This window comes from Microcebus murinus, chromosome 26, assembly GCF_040939455.1.
Source record: "Microcebus murinus isolate Inina chromosome 26, M.murinus_Inina_mat1.0, whole genome shotgun sequence".
NCBI lineage: Eukaryota > Metazoa > Chordata > Mammalia > Primates > Cheirogaleidae > Microcebus > Microcebus murinus.
In genome coordinates, this window is record NC_134129.1 from 21,774,442 (window position 1) to 21,796,677 (window position 22,236).

The 22,236-nt window shown below is 45.9% G+C and overlaps 1 protein-coding gene across 2 annotated transcripts in view; it reads left to right on the forward strand.

The window, feature by feature from the left end:
• The window catches only part of APBB2 (amyloid beta precursor protein binding family B member 2), a 233,284-nt gene that overhangs the window by 131,096 nt on the left and 79,952 nt on the right, over positions 1-22,236 (forward strand). For both annotated transcript variants that reach the window (XM_012766080.3, XM_012766083.3), the window contains exon 6: positions 20,104-20,309. In XM_012766080.3, coding sequence (XP_012621534.1) covers positions 20,104-20,309 — 206 coding nt within the window. The remainder of the gene's footprint in view (positions 1-20,103; positions 20,310-22,236) is intronic.

Below are 22,236 nucleotides of genomic sequence, written 5' to 3' on the forward strand. Positions count from 1 at the left end.
TTCTAGGAATGACTAGTATTCATCTTTTTTTTACCCAGCTTTGCTCTAATTCAAATTAATTAATTTTGTGACATTATCTTTCTATTGTTTTAATACTTGGAGATTTAGTGTGGTGAAACTGCAACAGGATGAAAAAAAAAAAAAAAACCCTTATTTTAATTTCAGTATATCTGGTAAGAAATCTGCCTTTAATAATGGCCCTGAGTTTTGTCTTTACCCCTTATTACAGACTGTGGATTAGTCGACATATTGAACATGAAATTCAATATAACCGAAGTGGATTTTGCAAGATGATGAAATCGATACTAACTGAAAAGGCATGCCCTGGTCGTAGCTGGCCCATGAGCCCTGGTGGCTCACACGCAGGTGTTGCACAATCCTTTGAGCAGCCTCCTAAAACATTCTGCTTTCTCCGGAGAGTAATCCTGCTGAAATGGACTTCAGTTAACTCAGTTAAGCATAGCTTAGCCCCTGTGGGTTGCTTAAGTATTTTTTTTTAAAACGATTCAGTAGGTAGTTTGAAATTTTAGTAATTTATTAATTGCATTTAAAAAGTCTTATTTGTTGAAGACAAGGTTAGGCAGCATAGATGAACATAAACACATGATTTAAATTCATCTGTAAATGTACTTCCCAGAAGTGAGAACTATCGTGTATTTTATATATATCCTTTTAGATTTAGTTCTTTGGAACTATCTTTTTATTTTTATTTTGTTTTGAGTCAGAATCTCACTTTGTTGCCCAGGCTAGAGTGAGTGCCGTGGCATCAGCCTAGCTCACAGCAACCTCAAACTCCTGGGCTCGGGCAATCCTACTGCCTCAGCCTCCCGAGTAGCTGGGACTACAGGCATGCGCCACCATGCCCGGCTAATTTTTTCTATATATATTAGTTGGACAAGTAATTTCTTTCTATTTATAGTAGAGAAAGGGTCATGCTCTTCCTCAGGCTGGTTTCAAACTCCTGACCTCGAGCAATCTGCCCGCCTCAGCCTCCCAGAGGAAACTATCTTTTTATATGTAAAATGGATATCTGTGTATCTAATAAAAGGGAATTTGGCTGGGCGTGGTGGTTCACACCTGTATTCCTAACACTTTGGGAGGCCAAGGTGGAAAGGTCACTTGGAGTCAAGAGTTGGTGACCAGCCTGAGCAAGAGTGAGACCCCATGTCTACAAAAAATAGAAAAATTAGCCAGGTATGGTGGGCACATCTATAGTCCCAGCTACTCGGGAGGCTGAGGCAGGAGGATCACTTGAGCCCAGGAGTTTGAGGTTACAGTGAGCCATGATGACACCACTGCACTCCAGCCTGGGTGACAGAGTGAGACCCTGTCTCATTAAAAGGAAGTGAATTTGTTGAACGTAGTATTTGATAACATGCACTTGGTATTAAATATAATATTAGATATATGGATAAATTTGGATGTCAGCAAATATGCTTTTATTACACTATTTCCAAGGCTCTTTGTTAACTTGGGTGTGGAATGCCATAATTTATTTGATTAGTTCCATTGTTGGACATCTACTTTCTTACCTTTTTATTTTATTTCGGCATATTATGGGGGTACAGATTTTAAGGTTTCAATAAATGCCCTTTCACCCCCTCCCCCCACAAGTCTGAGCATTGTTGGACATTGAGATTGAGTTTTTTCTTTAGCTCTTTCTTTTGGACAAATATTAACTGGTTCCCTAGCGCATGCCAGCAATGGACCGAATTCCAGACCAGCTGTGGTCCCTGCCTCGTGGAGCTGACGGGTGAGCAGGGGAGACTGATTGCCGATGGGGAAAAGTGCTGTGAGGAGAACATTCTGGTAGCTCTGAGAGTGTAGAGCCCAGGGAGGGACCTTGCCTGGTTTTCCCAGGAGTGCCTTCCCGCGGAGCTGACGTTCACAGGGAGGTCTGAAGGATGGAAAGGGTCAGGGGTGTCACAGGTGGGGCAGGGGTGGTGTGGGGAGCACATTCCGGGCAGAGCGGAGCATGAGCAGAGGCCCTGGGGGGCAGAGGGACTGGCGACCTCGGGTTCCGGGGAGGCCGCTGGTGTCACTGCAGCTGGGGACAGTGATCCACCTGGTGCCAGGCAGGCCGGAGAGGTGGGCAGGGGCCAGGGTTGGAGCAATTTGTCTTTAGGAGCAAGACGCTAGGAAGATGTGTAGGACATCAGATTTGTGTTTTGAGAAAACAACTACCGTGTCTCCCCAAAAATAAGACCTACCCATAAAATAAGCCCCAGCACGATGTCTAAGCATTTGTGCAATAGCCCTACCCCGAAAATCAGCCCTAGTGATGGGCGTGGCTGCTCAGCGCATCTGCACAACCCATGCGTGTCGTCAGGGAGCGGGAAAGAACACGAGCAGCCCTTCTCATCCGCCCCGTGACAGCTCTATGGCTCGACGTGAGAGATTGGGGCCAACAGTCCTAAATTAAATAGAGTCACAAGAAATTCAGGCTGGAATTTGGGGTTTGGAGAATGAGGATGATGTTCCAGAAGAAGACGACTTCACTCTATTTGAATCAATGTAGATTGTTGTATCGTCCTTAAAAAAAATAACACATGCCCTGAAGATAAGCCCTAGGGTGTCTTCTTGAGGAAAAATAAATATAAGACCCTGTCTTATTTTCAGGGAAACAGGGTACCTACACTCCCTGTGCAGGTGAAAAAGCTGCCTCAGTAGAAGAGACTTCCCAAGTCATGGAGCAGAAAAGGCGGGAAATCCGCTGGTCCCTCCACCAGGGCCATTTCTGTCATTTCTTTTCCTGTGTATCTCTTAGTTTTGTTTTGTTTTGTTTTTTAATATGAGCTCCAAGTACTCTTGTTCATCCGGAGCTCACTGACTTTAATGAACAGTTTGCTTTGTTTTCCATTATCATCTCGAATTAGAACATTTTTCTTCTAGTGTACGTATAAATTAGTTACTAAGTGAGATGGAATCTTGGACAAAATGAGCTCTTGGTTGTTTATTTGTAAGTGTGAAATCTTCATAGTTTTCATGACTCATATAGCCAAGGAATTATAGACCCGAGGGTGGGGATGGGAAGCAGAGAAAGCTTATAGGATCCACCTGCCTTGCAAAAAACTCTTTTTGCAGTTGACACTTGTGTTGACGTCCATTAAGTAATTTCCATGCTTTTTCCCCCCAAGGAATAGAGGCAGTGATGCTTGATAGTTATATTTAAAATATCAATTTAAGCATAAATAGGATGAAACATGTGTCCATTTCTTCTAGGGTGAAATCTTACTGTTGACAAGAAAGATTTTTTTTTTTTTTTTCTGCAGCGGTCTGTATCCAAGCATCCTCTCTGGTCTCACTAAGTCACTTCCCCGGGCGGATGAACACACTTGTCTTGAAGCATGACTACTGCCCGATACAGGTCTAAGCCGAGTCCCGGTGTAAAGACCAGGGCCGTGGCCAAGGAGCCGGATGTCCTCAGCCAGCTCGTGTGGTTAGAACGAGCCCTGACCAGGTCCAGCCTGGCGTGGCGTGAAGCAGAGGACGCCTGCTGACCCGGGCCGGTCACACTCGGAGGCTGAATCCCAGGGCTGAGTTGACAATGCAGCCCCAGGGCTGTTCCTGACTCTCCTTTTCTTCCACCTTTCATATAAGTACTTGGTTACAGGCCCTGGCTCAGGGGGGCACCCACGTGCACATCTGCTTGATCATCACCCTCAAAACGAAGGCTCCTTGAGCTCAGGACAGTGTGCCCAGTGTCTTTCTGGTGACCTTGCCTGTATCTATCACACACTGTGGGAATTCCTACTCTAAGGGCCTCTTGGGAGCGAGGGGATCGTTCATTCTGTGTGTGCACCGAGCCTTTCATATATGTGTGGCTCTTTTTTCTATTTTATTTAGATGCTCTCGAGACAGATAAAAAAACACGAGTTTCTTTCAAAGTATCTCGAGTTCATTACAATTTGGGCTCCTTTTAAAAGTGCAATAAAAGACACCCACTGTAGCTTGCTCCTTGCGAACTACTGCCCCTGGCCATCTGGCAAAGTGCTTTGCGTTTTGAGGTATGTGGGGTATTTCCCCGTCTCAAGCCTTCTTGTCCCTGCGTTTCTTCTGTGCGGTATTTGAAGAAGGCAGGTAGTGCTTCTCCTTTGTGCTACTAATACCCATTATTTCATCTCTGTATTTTTTTTTTTTTTTTGAGACAGAGTCTCACTCTGTTGCCCAGGCTAGAGTGAGTGCCGTGGCGTCAGCCTAGCTCACAGCAACCTCCAACTCCTGCCCTCAAGTGATCCTCCTGCCTCAGCCTCTCCAAGTAGCTGGGACTACAGGCATGCGCCACCATGCCCGGCTAATTTTTTCTATATATATTTTTAGTTGGCCAATTAATTTATTTTCTATTTATAGTAGAGACAGGGTCTCGCTCTTGCTCAGGCTGGTTTCGAACTCCTGACCTTGAGCGATCTGCCCACCTCAGCCTCCCAGAGTGCTAGGATCACAGGCGTGAGCCACCGTGCCCGGCCTGTAGTCTTTGAATGAATAACTAATTAATGTTTGACTCCGTCCTGCAATGGAAGCTCCTGAGCCCAAGACTGAGTCTGTCCTTGACCATCTGCCTCACACAATAATAGGACGGCCCTCACATAGCAGGCTCAATGCATGTTTGTGTTCAGAGGCCCTGGGATCACAGCTGTAACCACCCTTTAATCTATAGGCTCTTTTCTACTTTTTAGAAGTTGGGGATTCCTGTAGTGATATAATTCCCAAGGATCTCCAGTCCCCGAATGCGTGACACCTTCAATATCTGCCCCCTCGTGTCAGATCAAGAACTAGCATCTTGGCTAATTCTCATACTGAGTGAATTCCATTAATTACACCATTTCATTTTCACAGTAAATTATACAGTTCACATAAAATTAAAATAAGCACCATTTTAAGATGGCTGTTCACTTGCTACAGTGAAATCGAGATTCTTTTTTTAATTTGTATTCAACAGTGTTGGTTTTCCCCCCCCATGTCTAAATAATAATTTGGGATTAAAATCTAATTTTAGTAAATTTTCTATGTAACTGCTAACTCTTTAGCACTGGATTTTATAGAGGAGAGAAATAATAAAGGTTTTATGGGAAACAAAAATAGCCTTAAACATTATTAATATTTTATGAGCTTGTATAGATCTTTTTACTGCTGATAGTTTTTCTCATAATTTTGGCCAGAAGGAAGGATAACAATTCATTTTTTAAAAGTCTTTGAGCAACTTAAGTTTGCTTGGTTGGATTAAACGAGAATGTAGGTATTCATGAGAGTCCCTAGAATTACAGTGAATTCAAGTCTTGGGTTAGGAAATGAAAAATAAGGAAAGAATTTGTTCTCTGTTTTTGTAAAGATGAGGTGGGGGAAGGTAGGATTTCTTTTGTTACTCCATTCAAATATCTTACTTACCCGGAGTCTGTTCACGTGCAAAGTGCAGGAGACTTCGTGGCATACTGTTTGCCCTCCTAAGCGAATGCTAAGATTATATGAGATAAGACGTATGGATCATAAGTGTTGGAAGAGGAAGATATTTATCAATAACTTGTAGCATGTACCAGGTATTGTGCTCAAGATACACCCTGAGGTTTATAACCTCAAGGAGCTGAAATTTTATTGCAGGAGTCAGACAATAATTAAACATCTAATCAGATAAAATTAGTTGTGATCACTGCTCAACACAGAAAACCAGCGTGGTGGAGGGGGATTGGGAGAGAAACTAAATCAGTGACAAGAAGCTGAAACAAAAGCAAAAATAGATGCCTCATCGTCTCTGTGCTAAAACACTTTCTCTTAGGTTGTTGAAGAGTCTCCAGGCCCTTCCTCAAAGCCTTCCGATTTCCCCGAAAATAAGACAGGGTCTTATGTTTATTTTTCCTCAAGAAGACACCCTAGGGCTTATTTTCAGGGGATGTGTTATATTTTTTTTAGTACAGTACAACCATCTGCATTGATTCAAATAGAGTGAAGTCGTCTTCTTCTGGAACATCATCCTCACTCTCCAAACCCCAAATCCCATCCTGAATGTCTTGCGACTCTGTTTCCTTTAGAACCACTGGCCCCGATCTCTCCTGTGGAGCACTAGAGCTCTCACGGGGCGGATGAGAAGGGCTGCTCGTGTTCTTTCCCGCTCCGCGACGACACGCATGGGTTGTGCAGATGCGCTGCGCAGCCACGCCCGTCACTAGGGCTGATTTTTGGGGTAGGCCTTCTATTGTGCACATGCTTAGAAATCCTGCTAGGGCTTATTTTATGGGTGGGTCTTATTTTTGGAGACATACGGTAGTGTGTAGAGTTTAGCCTCTCAGGATACACGGCAGGGTGGAAAGAGGGGAGAGTAGACCTGGAAGGGAAACCAGAGAATATTCCACACACTTGGGATAAAAGGGGTGCATGCCATTCAAAGGTGCGTTTATGAGAAGGAAAGAATCTGATGTCTAAGATAGTCTTGTACAACCCGCTGGTTCCCAACAAACACTTATGATTATGGATACAGAGTATCTAGAAATGTGTGTTTTGGATCCTAAGGGTCAAGGCTGTGGAATTCATTTAATAAATTTTTATTAACCACCTACTGTACTGTGTTTCCTCAAAAATAAGACCTACCCATAAAACAAGCTGCAGCAGGATTTCTAAGCTTTTGCGCAAGAGAAGCCCTACCTACCCCGAAAATTAGCCCCAGTGACGGGCGTGGCTGCACAGCGCATCTGCACGACCCATGCGTGTCGTCGCGGAGCGGGAAAGAACACGAGCAGCCCTTCTCATCTGCCCCGTGAGAGCTCTAGTGCTCCACAGGAGAGATCGGGGCTGGTGGTTCTAAAGGAAACAGAGTCGCAAGAAATTCAGGATGGGATTCGGGGTTTGGAGAGTGAGGATGATGTTCCAGAAGAAGACGACTTCGCTCTATTTGAATCAATGTAGGTTGTTGTACCGTGCTTAAAAAAAAATAGCACATCCCCTGAAAATAAGCACCAGGGTGTCTTCTTGAGGAAAAATAGATAGAAGACCCCGTCTTATTTCTGGGGAAACACGGTGGTGCCGCATCCCGCAAAGCCCTCAGCCTTGAGCAGAACAGACTCCGTCCTGGCCCTGGTGGGACTCACAGTCTGGGGGCACCAACCGTGTAAACCGGAGTGGAGACGCCCAAGGGACCCTCTGCTCTTCTCACGCCCTCAGCGTAATTGGCAGTTGCCTGCGAGGCGCCACTCTTGTCCCGTGGGCCGCAGACTTCCTGCGGCCAGCGAGGGTCTCCCGCGTTCACTGCCCCCTTCAGCACCTAGCGCAGCACCTGGGTACTGGGCGCAGTGGGCGTGAGGCAGTGCCTGGCATGTGCTGGTGAGCAGTTTCTGAAAATTAGCGGATGGCTTGAAGTACACAACGTCGGACAGATTAGTAGGGGTTTTGTGGTAGGGGTTTTGCTGTTGTAGAGCACTGTTGAGATCAATCCTTTGTACAAGCAGGCGTGTTAAAGCAAAATTGTCTATTACTACATGTATCTAAGTCTGGATTTTTATTGGGGGGGAGGGAATTTTGTTTTGCGTTGACAGCACTTTTATGGAAGCCGAATATTGTCTTTTGTTTTCCCTTGTCGTTGTTCTGATAATCGATCGGCCCGTGAGGATATATGCACTGAAGTGAAATTAAAGCTCCAATCTGAAAATGCAGTGATGTATCGTACACGCTAGACTTTTCACATATCTAAGTCAACGGTTTGCAGAGCAAGAATTCAGGGGAATTCCTTTCCTAATTTTGACCTTAAAGCGAAATATCTGCCACTTGGGATCAGAGTAAGAATCGAAAGATATTGGAAGAAGAGGTTACCTGGTGGGTTTTCTTTCCCTGTTCTTAAAACATTGTCTAGTACAAAATTAGGGACATATGAAACCTATCCAGGCCACCAGAATTTCATTACTGAACAGAGACTGGTGCTCCTTTGATGCCCATATAAGGAAAACATTTCTAGGAAAAAATATTGCAGAAGCCATGAGCAGTTGTGTTGTCAAATAGCCTCAGACGGGGGAGACCGAGAGAGGATGGAAACAAGCTGACTTAACTGTTTTCCCCCAGAAAGTCCCTACTGTGTCTGCATACAGATGCACAGTGTAACCCTCAGAGATCTCACTCGGTTACTGCATCCTTTATTCGGATGAGTCAGTAGAGAATTTGGCTTTTACTCTTGTCAGTAGTAGTATAAAATGCCTTCTCACCTTCAAGGTAATGGAGGAAATTACCTGGAGAAAAAAAAAGTTAATGAAAGATAAGAGAAGGCAGGTTTAAAAACTCACTGGTCGGTTTCTCAATGTGTCATTTGAATGTTAGGATTAAAATGTTTTCTTCCTCCTAGAATTTTAGTTCTATGCGGAAGAACTGTGTTAATAGCCCCCCACCCCCCGTTACAGTTTGCTGAACTCCATCGGTTGGTAGAAATATACTGAGCGATAAGGAGAGGGTTCATAGCCTCGATGTAGGAATTATTCTTACCAAAGCCAGCTTGGAGGTTCGCTCGTGCTACTGTGTTTCCCCAAAAATAAGACAGGGTCTTTTATTTATTTGTCCTCAAGAAGACACCCCAGGGCTTATTTTCAGGGGGTGTGTTATTTTCCCCTCAAAGCCTCAGCTTGCAGCACGCACAGGATAGCCGGGACCTGACAGAGGTAGCCGACCTTGTAGGTGGGGCTGCCCGCACCTTTCCGGTCACCTCTGGGACAGCAGCTGTCATGATGGGGCAGATGAGAAGGGCTGCTCGTGTTCTTTCCCGCTCCGCGACGACACCCATGGGTTGTGCAGATGCGCTGTGTAGCCACGCCCGTCACTAGGGCTTATTTTTGGGGTAGGGCTTCTATTGCACAAATGCTTAGAAATCCTGCTAGGGCTTATTGTATGGATAGGTTGGGTTTTTTTGTTTTGTTTTGTTTTTTTGAGACAGAGTCTCACTCTGTTGCCCAGGCTAGAGTGAGTGCCATGGCATCAGCCTCGTTCACAGCAACCTCAAACTCCTGGGCTCAAGCCATCCTCCTGCCTCAGCCTCCCGAGTAGCTGGGACTACAGGCACGCACCACCAAGCCCGGCTAATTTTTTCTATATATATTAGTTGACTAATTAATTTCTTTCTATTTATAGTAGAGACGGGGGTCTCGCTCTTGCTCAGGCTGGTTTCGAACTCCTGACCTCAAGCAATCCGCCCACCTCAGCCTCCCAGAGTGCTAGGATGACAGGCGTGAGCCACCGCGCCCGGCCTGGGTAGGTCTTATTTTTGGGGAAACACGGTAGGAACTTATAAGGTTGCAAGGACGTCCAGGGAAAATTGCGTTTCCTCTGAGGTGTCAACTGTGTGTACATGGCACAGTCAGGAGGGGCCTGGTCCATTATAGGATCGTAGAGCGTTCTTAGAAGACACAGGGGCAAATGTGTACTTACCCTCCATGAGAAGAGCAGCTCTCCCGTGTGGGGGGACAGTGAGCTCCGTGTGTGCCGGACCGAAGGTGCCGGTTGCCCCGGACTGACGGGTTTCCCAGGCCGTGGGACTTCCATGCTCAAACGGGCCAAGTTCCAGGAAAGCAGGACTCAGCTTGCTACCCTGGCGGAGCTGCAGGGCTCACTGCGGCTCATTTTACGGGGCCTTGCCCCTCCTCCCAGGGGAGCCCCTAGTCCTTCCGAGAACCCCGGAGGTTTCCGAATGTCTGTAGGGGCCGGAACTGTCCCCGGCAGACCGGCTCTGAGTCTAGCCCACTCTGGTTTCATGGGCAAAACCACCGCTGAATTTTGTAGGGTGGATTCCTGGGGCTACCTTCAGTCTTCAAAGAGACAAATACCCAGATGCAATTAGCATAAATACCTTGGGCTCAAAAAAGGAGGAGTAGGTGGGAGAAAGGGGAATCAAAAATTCAATGCTTGGATTCTGAAGCAATGGGCTTTGAAGAAAGATTAAAAAAAAAGGCAGAGAAAATAAATTCAATGCTTGGGGGGAAAACGAGGAAATTGATTCTGCTGATAAACTTTTAAGTCAAGTTCTCACCCATTTTTGGCTCTTATTTGTAGGGTGATTATCGATTCTCACAGAATCTTCAAAATTAATTCTCATGGTCGTGCCAACAAGACATCCAACTGTGAGATAACTTGGGAGGGTAGGAGAGATCGTGAACCTCCATCCCTCTCCCCCATCCCATCTTTAATCCCGGTGTGGGTTTCTAGTGAGAACATGTCCTTCCGAAGGGAAGAGGCAGAAGAAAGATGGGTGACCTCTGACCTAGCAGGTTTAGGGTAAGATCCATTCGCAGAAGGGAAAGATCTGGGTTGAAATATCCCTAACTCATTACAGGGCAGGTGTGCAGAGCTGAACTGTGTGTTGTTGCACACAATGTAAAGAACACAGAGGCTGAGCACGGTTCTGTTGATTGAAAAAGCCCAATCCGATTCTGTGATTTAACGGGGTGTTAAAGAAATTATACTGGGTAACCTTGGATTGAAATACGTTCCCTTCACAACCCCAGATTGGTCAGTGTGTCCTTCATTTAACTGGATTGATTCTCATCCTCTCCCTTTAAGCATAAGCTTGTTCACAGAGATACAGCTGGACGTCACGTTGTCATGACAACAGTTACCGTGGGTGGGGAAGGACTCTTTCAAATGGCCAGCGACTAGGTTTTTAATCACTGATTTATATGGATGGCAAAATTAAGTAGGGATGTAAAATGTGTAATTATAATGTGGGTTTTTTTTTTGGCATTGTATTCTCACTTTTATCACTGACATGTCATTTTCGAACATGTGTTATGACACATAATTTTTATACTAATACAACTCCATTTCATCTGTTCTGTCAGTAAGAATAATCTCAAAACATATGGATTCCCTGCTCAAACTTTTGATAGCATTTTGTGGCCTGTATAATACATTCTAAACTTATGCATATGACAGAGAGCCCTGCTCAAAACTGCTTCTCTTCCCATTGGATTCTCTTTAAGCGCTCGGGACAATCTTACATGGATACAGTCCCCGACTCCAGGGTGTGTGAGCTGAGAGACAGGCGGGTGTCTGATGCTAGGAACTATAATACCACGTTGAAATTTCCCTTGAATAATTTATCTCCAAAGGGAGGTGGTAGCAGAGGGAGAAACAGGTTAATTTAAAAAATGGGTGATTAGGAAAAGTTTTGTAGAGAAAGGGACCCCTGAAGAGTGAACAGGTGTCAGTTTCAGGTACCATGTTTCCCCGAAAATAAGACAGAGTTTTACTTATTTATTTTTCCTCAAGAAGACACCCTAGGGCTTATTTTCAGGGGATATGTTATTTTTTTTAAGTATAGTACAACCATCTCCATTGATTCCAATAGAGTGAAGTCGTCTTCTTCTGGAACATCATCCTCACTCTCCAAACCCCGAATTCCATCCTGAATGTCTTGCGACTCTGTTTCCTTTAGAACCACTGGCCCCGATCTCTCCTGTGGAGCACTAGAGCTCTCACGGGGCGGATGAGAAGGGCTGCTCGTGTTCTTTCCCGCTCCGCAACGACACGCATGGGTTGTGCAGATGCGCTGCGCAGCCACGCCCATCACTAGGGCTGATTTTCGGGGTGGGGCTTCTACGGCGCACATGTTTAGAAATCCTCCTGGGGCTTGTTTTATGGGTAGGTCTTATTTTCAGGGAACCACGGTATATATTATTTTCTTCTTTTGGAGGGAAAAAATTCTTTATCTTATTTTAATCAATGAATATGCAAATATAATTTTATATGGTTTTTTTCAGTGAAAAATATAGATTGCAATTATTGGTTGAATCAGCCCCTTTTGATGGGTAGGTGACTAAAGTGATGGTTTATTTTTTAGGGGTAACTCACCAGTTCAATTCCTGTAGGTATGTTTCCTATACAGACCCAGTGACCATCAAAGAAGATCAAGCTTTCCCAGGGCAACCAGGGATGAAATCCGGGCCAAGTGCAAGTTGAGGTAGCCTTTAGTCTCATTAAGAAAATTTGTAGTCCATCCTCTGTCAGCAGAGCAGAATATATTTTTTAAATGAATTAGTCATTGAATCAGAAAGTGAAGACATAAAAAAAAAAGGTATCACCCTTAAAGAAAAAAGCCCATGGAAAATTTACACTGAAAATGCACTTTTGCTTTTAAGAAAGATGGGTGACCTCTAAGCTAGCAGGTTTAGGGTAAGATCCATCAGTGGAAGGGAAAGATCTGGGTTGAAATATCCCCATGGAAAATTTACACTGAAAATGCACTTTTGCTTTTAAAAGTAAATTACCATGTTTCCCTGAAAGTAAGGCCTCCCCATAAAATAAGCCCTAGCAGGATTTCTAAGCATTTGTGCAATAGAAGCCCTACCCCAAAAATAAGCCCTAGTGATGGGCGTGGTTATGAAAATCAGCCCTAGTGACGGGCGTGGCTATGAAAATCAGCCCTCGTGGTGGGTGTGGCTATGAAAATCAGCCCTAGTGATGGGCGTGGCTGCGCAGCGCATCTGCACAACCCATGCGTGTCGTTGCGGAGCGGGAAAGAACACGAGCAGCCCTTCTCATCCGCCCCGTGAGAGCTCTAGTGCTCCACAGGAGAGATCGGGGCCGGTGGTTCTAAAGGAAACAGAGTCGCAAGACATTCAGGATGGGATTCGGGGTCTGGAGAGTGAGGATGATATTCCAGAAGAAGACGACTTCACTCTATTGGAATCAATGGAGATGGTTGTACTGTCCTTAAAAAAAAACAACACATCCCCTGAAAATAAGCCCTAGGGTGTCTTCTTGAGGAAAAATAAAGATAAGACCCTGTCTTATTTTCAGGGAAACACGGTATCTAACACAGAAGGTTGGGAGATGTGGTCTTCATTCTGAGTGGCCGTTTGTCCAGTTAACACTTGCTGTGGAAAAAGAGACTGGACATCGATGAACCCTTTGGCCTGTCTGCTACAGGCACCTCGTTTATGGGACGCTACACACCAGGCTTCCCGGAGACAAAAGGAAAAAGCACAGAATGGGTTGCCCAGTTTCTAACACTTTATTATTAACTTTATTATTTTAAAACATTTTTTATGCTTAATTACCTGCTGTACAATAAGTCCAGAATTTAGAACTAGCTGTACAAAATAAAGCCACTCAGATGCAGCGTGAAACGGAATTATCAGTTACTGCCGCGAGCACACGCTGACTTCTCAGATTTGATGCTGAGGGAAGAAGAGATTCTTTTTTGATAAACGTCTTTTACTAGATAACTAAAGCTCTGTAAATTTTTTGATCAAGAAATTAAATGTCTTCTCAACTCCATGGCTTTACTCTCTCACGTGATTTTATTGGCTGAAATATGTGTATATCTTTTATATAGGCTGCTTCAGATTTTTTCAAAGTACGTGGAAATAAATATCTCAGGAGTAGTAAGAAAAGAGCTTTCACTCTGATTCCTTTAAATGTGTTTTTAAAACTTAATCTCAGAAAAACATTATTTTTCTCTATACTCCTACTCATCCATAGTCTAAAATCCTATTTTCCATCAAATATTAAAGCTTGTCCATTAACCACTCTGGGCAGGCTGAACAATTTACTTTGGTTCTGCTGATTTTTTTTTTTTTTAAAGGCACTTAACCTTTAAAATTGACGTCACAAATGGAAGGGTTCCCAAACAGAAATGCACCAACGTTTTTCCACAGTCGATAGACGGTTTCCTAACCTTGATTAAGTCATTTAACATTGCTGAAATCTGTGTCTTTGCCTGCAAAATGAGAATGATGTCTCTTCTGTCTCTGCAACAAGATTCTGCTGGAGCAAAAGTGGTTGAGTTAGTTAACAGCACTTTGCAAGTCCTATAGTGCTCTGGAAGTGCATGTTGTAGTTCTTATATCAGAAACAAAATATAGTACATGTATTTTAATGAATGAGAGTGTGGCACTATCATATAATGTTCTTGCAGATAGATTTTGATTGTAGAAAACATGCACCCACTTCAGCTTGCATTTGTAATATTCTGATAAAAGTCCAAATGGTCATTCAATACTGCATCGACTGCTTAGATTCTCTACCATCCTCTTTCCCTCCAATGTTTAACCACTTGGGTACGGCGCTCGCCGGCCTCGAAACCTCGCCCACAGCCGGCACTCACGGTCCACACGGTGGTCTGTGCTGTGCATGGACCACGAGTCCGTTTTGCTCTTGTGTGAGGAGGAAAGCTTGAAAGCACCGAGAGCTTGTTTGACTTCGCAGGCGGCTTTCCTTGTCATGTAAATCAGAATAGGTAACATAGACATGTATGTTTTCATGATGTTATTTTTAAATGTTCACAATTTTATTTTGATAAATGAAAAATTAGAAAAGTCATATCACGGCTGTTGGCTAAAGTCTCCATGCGTGTTCATCTGTGGCTGTCGGCTACAGTCCACGTCGGGCCGTGCGTGTCCATCTGTGGCTGTCGGCTACAGTCCACACTGGGCCGTGCGTGTCCATCTGTGGCTGTCGACTACAGTCCACGCTGGGCCATGCGTGTCCATCTGTGGCTGTCGGCTACAGTCCACGCTGGGCCGTGCGTGTCCATCTGTGGCTTCCGACTACAGTCCACGCAGGGCCGTGCGTGTCCATCTGTGGCTGTCGGCTACAGTCCACGCTGGGCCGTGCGTGTCCATCTGTGGCTTCCGACTACAGTCCACGCAGGGCCGTGCGCGTTCACCTGTGGCTGTCCACTATAGTCAACGCTCGGCTGTGTGCGTCTGTGTCTGTCGACTACAGTCCATGCTGGGCCATATGTGTTCATCTGTGGCTTTCGACTACAGTCCACGCTAGGCTGTGCACGTTCATCCGTGGCTGTCGACTACAGTCCACGCCGGGCTGTGCACGTTCATCTGTGGCTGTCAACTACAGTCGACGCTTGTACCGAAGTGGTTAATGCAGCTGGGAAGTCGAGCCTTGCTGTGCCACCACGTAGAATAATAATGACCTTGGCGTTGGTCAAGGCGACCTCAGAAACAGCTTCCATCTCGTGGCCTGTTGTGCAGCAGCCTGAGGACTGCAGGCCTAAGAGAAGAGCTGATTGAAGATCCTGCCAAAATATTGGACAAGAAAATTGGCTCCGTTTAGCATGCCTTCAAACCTGTCTGCCCTGAAAGAGTGCGGTGCCGGCAGCGATTCTATCAGCGTGATTGTATGGGAGCCCAAGAAAGATCCACGCCCGTGGTCGTATTTTGTCTTCTCTCCTGGTGCTTACTCTGAAATAATAATAAATGAAGCTGTAAGGTTGGATCGACTGAGGATTAGGCAGCGGGACACATTCTCTGAATGACGTGGTGCAGTTACCCTTTGCTTCATTTCCATATAATCATACCGTGTTTCCCCAAAAATAAGACTTACCCATAGAATAAGCCCCAGCAGGATTCCTAAGCATGTGCGCCATAGAAGCCCTACCCCGAAAATCAGCCCTAGTGAGGGGCGTGGCTGCGCAGCGCATCTGCACAACCCATGCGTGTCGTCGTGGAGCGGGAAAGAACACCAGCAGCCCTTCTCATCTGCCCCGTGAGAGCTCTAGTGCTCCACAGGAGAGATCGGGGCCAGTGGTTCTAAAGGAAACAGAGTCGCAAGACATTCAGGATGGGATTCGGGGTTTGGAGAGTGAGGATGATGTTCCAGAAGAAGACGACTTCACTCTATTTCAATCAATGTAGATTGTTGTACCGTGCTTAAAAAAAAATAACACATCCCCTGAAAACAAGTCCTACGGTGTCTTCTTGAGGAAAAATAAAGATAAGACCCTGTCTTATTTTCGGGGAAACACGGTAGATCTTTCTAGAATATTGTGGTTAGGCCTAGGCACTGGAAACCTAAACTTAAAAGCAAAGAATTTAAGCCTGAGATTTCGGTCTTCCTGCCAAACCTAAATAATCCTGCCGGGTATGGATCAGGCTGTGTAGCTGCCGTTCGCTGGGGACTGGTTTACACTCATACAGCCCGGCAAGTGAATCTGAACATGGTGTGGTCTTTATTCTTTAAAGCTATCAAAAAGTTGCTGATTTTAAGACCATGCTGATCTGGACCCATTCTTCATTCACCATGACAGTCCGACTTTTGGGTTTTGGAAGTTTGTTGGTTTCAGTGCAGTTTTTTTTTTTCCCAACACTTCTCAGGAAAACAAAATTGAGGTTACGGAAACGGTCAGTAGTTTTTTGTTTTGTTTTGTTTTTAAGTAAAATATGAATCTCTACTCAAATATTTAAGTTAAGAATTTGGGGGAGAAAGCCCTTAAATCTGAGGTTCCTCTAGTGGTTGTATATTATGCCGTGTTGTACTTTATGTGCATGCTAAAAGGAAATAGTGTTCTTAGGGTGTATTTCGTGTCATCTCAAGACTCTCCTGTCATAGCTAGTAAGAAAATGTAAGTTTTATTGTGTGTTTAGGTATTTTGAATTAGCTTTTCTGATGATAATTAAAATATTCTGCAATCAGGTGATATGATTGACCTCAATTATATATACGTATGTGGATGGATGCATGGGTGGATATTTACAAATAGAAATTTTCCTTCTCAGTAATTTTTAGTGGCTTAAATTGCATGCCTTTTAGTTTTTGTCTGCAGAATGCCCCTGAGTGTACTGTGTTTTTTTCTTTTTCTTTTTTTTTTTTTTTGAGACAGAGTCTCGCTTTGTTGTCCAGGCTAGAGTGAGTGCCGTGGCGTCAGCCTAGCTCACAGCAACCTCAGACTCCTGGGCTTGAGTGATCCTTCTGCCTCAGCCTCCCGAGTAGCTGGGACTACAGGCATGCGCCACCATGCCCGGCTAATTTTTTTTATATATATATCAGTTGGCCAATTAATTTCTTTCTATTTATAGTAGAGACGGGGTCTCGCTCTTGCTCAGGCTGGTTTTGAACTCCTGACCTTGAGCAATCCGCCCGCCTCGGCCTCCCAAGAGCTAGGATTACAGGCGTGAGCCACAGCGCCCGGCCTTTTTTTTTTTTTTTTTTTTTTTTGAGACAGAGTCTCACTTTGTTGCTCAGGCTAGAATGAGTGCCGTGGCATCAGCCTAGCTCACAGCAACCTCAAACTCCTGGGCTCAAGCAATCCTCCTGCCTCAGCCTACCGAGTAGCTGGGACTACAGGCATGCACCACCATGCCCGGCTCATTTTTTCTGTATATATTAGTTGGCCAATTAATTTCTTTCTATTTATAGTAGAGACGCGGTCTCGCTCTTGCTCAGGCTGGTTTCCAACTCCTGACCTCGAGCAATCTGCCCACCTTGGCCTCCCAGAGAGCTAGGATTACAGGCATGAGCCACTGCGCCTGGTCTGTACTGTGTTTTGATTTTGGTTAACAATCTGTGAACGGAGAGGTATAATTTCCTTTTTATCTTCCACCAACCTCCGATCACTTCCTATTTGCATACTTTCATGAGAACATGAGGTGGAACAGAAAGCAGTCTCCAAACAAGAATCTCTTAAATAGAAAACAGACTTAAATTATTTTGCTCTGACTTCATTTCTGCTTCTTTGAAGGCCCAAACTCACCCAGTGAAGTGGCTCACGCCTGTCATCCTAGCACTCTGGGAAGCTGAGATGGGAGGATCGCTCAAGGCAAGAGTTCGAGACCAGCCTGAGCAAGATCGAGACCCCGTCTCTACTAAAAATAGAAAAAGACATTTATTAGCCAACTAAAAATACATAGATAAAAAATAAGCCGGGTATGGTGGCACATGCCTGTAGTTCCAGCTACTCGGGAGGATGAGGTGGGAGGATCGCTTAAGCCTAGCAGTTTGAGGTTGCTGTGAGCTAGGCTGACGCCACGGCACTCACTCTAGCCAGGGCAACAGAGTGAGACTCTGTCTCAAAAAAACCCCCCCAAAATCCCAATCTTTAACAGCTACAAATAGCTTTCTATTTCAAGAATATTTATATATCTTAGTATTATTTTTTTAAAGAAAAATACTGGGGAAACGTGTTAGAAAATCAACATTCCCAAAACTGTTAAGGATTTTCTTACAATTGTCAAAACAATGCAACCAAGGGAAAGCTCAGTTGAATACAAAGTGTGATATTTCTAAGGCTGTGACAGACATTTCGGTGTCTAAGTTATGGCTTGCAAACACACATCAAGAAATATAAGGGGCTTGAAGCTGTTTTGGCCAGCCTCCCTCCCCTCTGGGCTGGTTGGCAGTTCGGATTCTGGGGGCTCACAGATTTGGGGTCCTGCCGCCGGTGGCCTCAGTCTCTCTGCCAGTTCCTGTGGCCAAGGACGGTTTCCCACCAAATTCTAAGCGGCGTCTGTTTGCTGCTTGGAACCTTCGCCAACCTATTGATTAGTGATCTGGACCTGGAGTCCTGGCTCCGTGCTCTTGTCTTCAAAATTTTTTTTTTTTTTTTTTTTGAGACAGAGTCTCGCTTTGTTGCCCAGGCTAGAGTGAGTGCCGTGGCGTCAGCCTAGCTCACAGCAACCTCCAACTCCTGGGCTCGAGTGATCCTTCTGCCTCAGCCTCCCGGGTAGCTGGGACTACAGGCATGCGCCACCATGCCCGGCTAATTTTTTATATATATATCAGTTGGCCAATTAATTTCTTTCTATTTATAGTAGAGACGGGGTCTCGCTCTTGCTCAGGCTGGTTTTGAACTCCTGACCTTGAGCAATCCGCCCGCCTCGGCCTCCCAAGAGCTAGGATTACAGGCGTGAGCCACAGCGCCCGGCCATTGTCTTCAAAATTTTGACGATAGAGATGGAAGAAATGAAGAGCCCTGTTTGCTGTATTCTGACCATGAAGGTCTGGGGCCAGAAAAAATAAAGGAGACTCAGCAGTGAGAGAGAAAAGAGAGACACAATGGAGGCAGGCAGGCAGGAAAAGCATCTCAAAGCCAAATTCAGATGGTTTGGATTGAAGCATTGCTCAAGGGTTGCTAGCAGCGCAGCTGCAGCCAAAACTCTGGAAAAGACAGGTTTTTCTTCTTCAAGAATGAGAGCACTATGTGAAATTATTCTTCTGACCTTTTAAAGACGCAAATCACATTAGAACCTCCAAATTTTCCTTTGCAAAAAGGGCGAACCCTCTGCCCGTGGGGCCTTGAGCCTCATCCTAGACCACTCACGCCCGGGAGAGTGGCCGTCCCCTTGAAGGGCACACGAGCCCAGTTCAGGGACACCTCGCTCCCTCAGCGGCCCACCCAGACCGCCCTGTTCACATAGCCCAGAAGTGATTGATCTTCCATTTATTTTTCCTCAAGAACACACTCTAGGGCTTATTTTCAGGGGATGTGTTTTGTTTGTTTTTTTTAAGTACGGTACAACCATCTACATTGATTCAAATAGAGGGAAGTCGTCTTCTTCTGGAACATCATCCTCACTCTCCAAACCCCGAATCCCATCCCGAATGTCTTGCGACTCTGTTTCCTTTAGAACCACTGGCCCCAATCTCTCCTGTGGAGCACTAGAGCTCTCACGGGGCGGATGAGAAGGGCTGCTCGTGTTCTTTCCCGCTCCGCGAGGACACGCATGGGTTGTGCAGATGCGCTGCGCAGCCACGCCCGTCACTAGGGCTGATTTTCATAGCCACGCCTGTCACTAGGGCTGATTTTCATAGCCACGCCCACCACTAGGGCTGATTTTCATAGTCACGCCCGTCACTAGGGCTGATTTTCGGGGTAGGGCCTCTATTTCGAACATGCTTAGAAATCCTGCTAGGGCTTATCTTATGGGTAGGTCTTATTTTCGGGGAAACACGGTAGAAGCACATGAGAGATATATATCATTTACAGAAGGCATTTTAAGAAAGCTGGAGTTATATTTGTAGCTGGGGATGATGTGCAATGCCAACCAGTAAACCCTCCCGACTGGCCAGAGGGTTCAGTGCATGGTGCAGATTCTGCCTGAGAAGCTGATTCTGGGAAACGGAGCTTTGGCTTGTCCGTAGGGCTCTTGGAACTGTAAGCTGGCTCGATAGCGAGGGTTTCATGTCCGCGTTTTCATGTCCTGGCCAGCTCTTCACTTGTTTCCCTACGACCCCTTTACCAAGCACAGCCGCACACAGGACTGTGGGTGAGTCCGGCAGATACACCGGAAGGAGCAATTACATGGGCTACGGACACATCTGCCCGTGGGGCTTGCCTGACCGTTGGCTCCGAAATGGCGATCTCCTCTCTTGATAAAATCCCCTCTTTTCTCCCCCGTGTCCCGGCAGATCTGTGGAGTGACCACTCGTTTCACACCGATCCGGACCTGCCTCCCGGCTGGAAGAGGGTCAACGACATCGCCGGGACCTATTACTGGCACATCCCCACGGGGGCCACCCAGTGGGAGCAGCCCGTCTCGGGCCCCACAGACCTCCAGGGTTCCAGGAAAGGCTCGCTGAGCTCCGTGACGCCGTCTCCCACCCCGGAGAGCGAGGTAAGAGGGGGTGTCTCCTCGCTGGCCCGTAGAGTAGACGTAGCTCCTGATTTCTCTCTAGACTGCCAGGGAAGCGTCCCGATGACCGTGCTCGGTGCGTCTGGAATCTCGGTGACCTTCCCTCTTAGTAAACAGTGCTGATATCCCCCTCTCAGGGATGTTTTTATTTTTTAATCGATTTTGGTCTCTGGAAACAGCGTTCCAGGCACCGAAGCGAGGGGGGCTGATCAAGGAGAAGTGGTTGGGATTCCGTAGGGCTCGCTGAGAGAACTCTTCACTCTGCGGGTGCCATTGCACAGAAGAACGCCTCTTGGCCAGGCGTGTTGTAATCACTGCATTCCTTTTTTTTTTTTTTTTTTGAGACAGAGTCTCACTCTGTAGCCCGGGCTAGAGTGAGTGCCGTGGCGTCAGCCTCGCTCACAGCAACCTCAGACTCCTGGGCTCCAGCGATCCCCCTGCCTCAGCCTCCCAAGTAGCTGGGACTACAGGCATGCGCCACCACGCCCGGCTAATTTTTTTCTACATATATTAGTTGGCCAATTAATTTTATTTCTATTTATAGTAGAGACGGGGTCTCGCTCTTGCTCAGAGTGGTTTCGAACTCCTGACCTCAAGCAATCCTCCCGCCTCGGCCTCCCAGAGTGCTAGGATGACAGGCGTGAGCCACTGCGCTCGGCCTACTGCATCTCTTATTAGCCGTAGGCTCATTAGATAGCTCGGAGAGGGTGTCTGCAAGGTGAACCCCAGAGAGCCCTCAAATGCTTAACTTCTATTAAAAATTTAAAAGATCTGTTTATTTAGCAGAAATGACATTATTTTAGAAACAATTGGCAGCATAAATTTCTGCTGTCCCTGAGGAAGGCATCTAGATGTTTAAACAAAGAATCGGGGCAGTAGAAAAATTTCATTGTGCAATTTATTAGTATGAAGGAAGATTCCTGCTGTGAACCTGTATGAATCCTGATGACAAAAGATTCCAGAGAATTACAATTAGGAAAGGTCACCATGAAGTGATCACTTTTTTTTGAGAAAAGTGTTTTGATCCCTGACACCCAGGCATTTCTACCTTTTTCTTTTCTTTTCTTTTTCCTTTCTTTTCTTTTTTTTTTTTTTGAGACAGAGTCTCACTCTGTTGCCCAGGCTACAGTGAGTGCCGTGGCATCAGCCTCACTCACAGCAGCAACCTCAAACTCATGGGCTCAAGCGATCCTCCTGCCTCAGCCTCCCGAGTAGCTGGGACTACAGGCATGCGCCACCACCATGCCCGGCTAATTTTTTCTATGTATATTAGTTGGCCAATTAATTTCTTTCTATTTGTAGTAGAGACGGGGTCTCGCTCTTGCTCAGGCTGGTTTCGAACTCCTGACCTCGAGCGATCCGCCCGCCTTGGCCTCCCAGAGTGCTAGTCCACCTTTTTCTGACCAGAGCCTTCGGTTCTTTAAGAGTCTTCTGTTTCTTTTACTCTGGGGATATGAAGGGCATGTGAGCTGCACCCGTTCTGCAGAGCTTCCCTGTCTGTTCCCTGCTGTCATCACCCTTCCTGTTTCCGAAAGAGCGCAGTGGCTCGTTTCCTAAATCTTTGATTATTTACGTGTTCTCCTCTGGGAGGCAGGGGGACCCATAGACCTGTATCCTCCTCACGTCCTGCTGTTACGGGGCGTTGGCATCTTATTTACGCGGCTCGAACCTCAGATTCCCCAAGGTGATGCCTGGGGGCCGGGTAGGCTAGGACCCCCGTTTGCTTGAACTTCACCCTGACAGTCCGCACCTGCTTCAGTCTTGCTGCTTCTCATCCCTGGGCAGTTTTGATGACTTTTCATTGAAGCATGCCGCGTTTCCCCGAAAATAAGACAGGGTCTTGTATTTATTTTTCCTCAAGAAGACACCCTGGGGCTTATTTTCAGGAGATGTGTTATTTTTTTTTAAG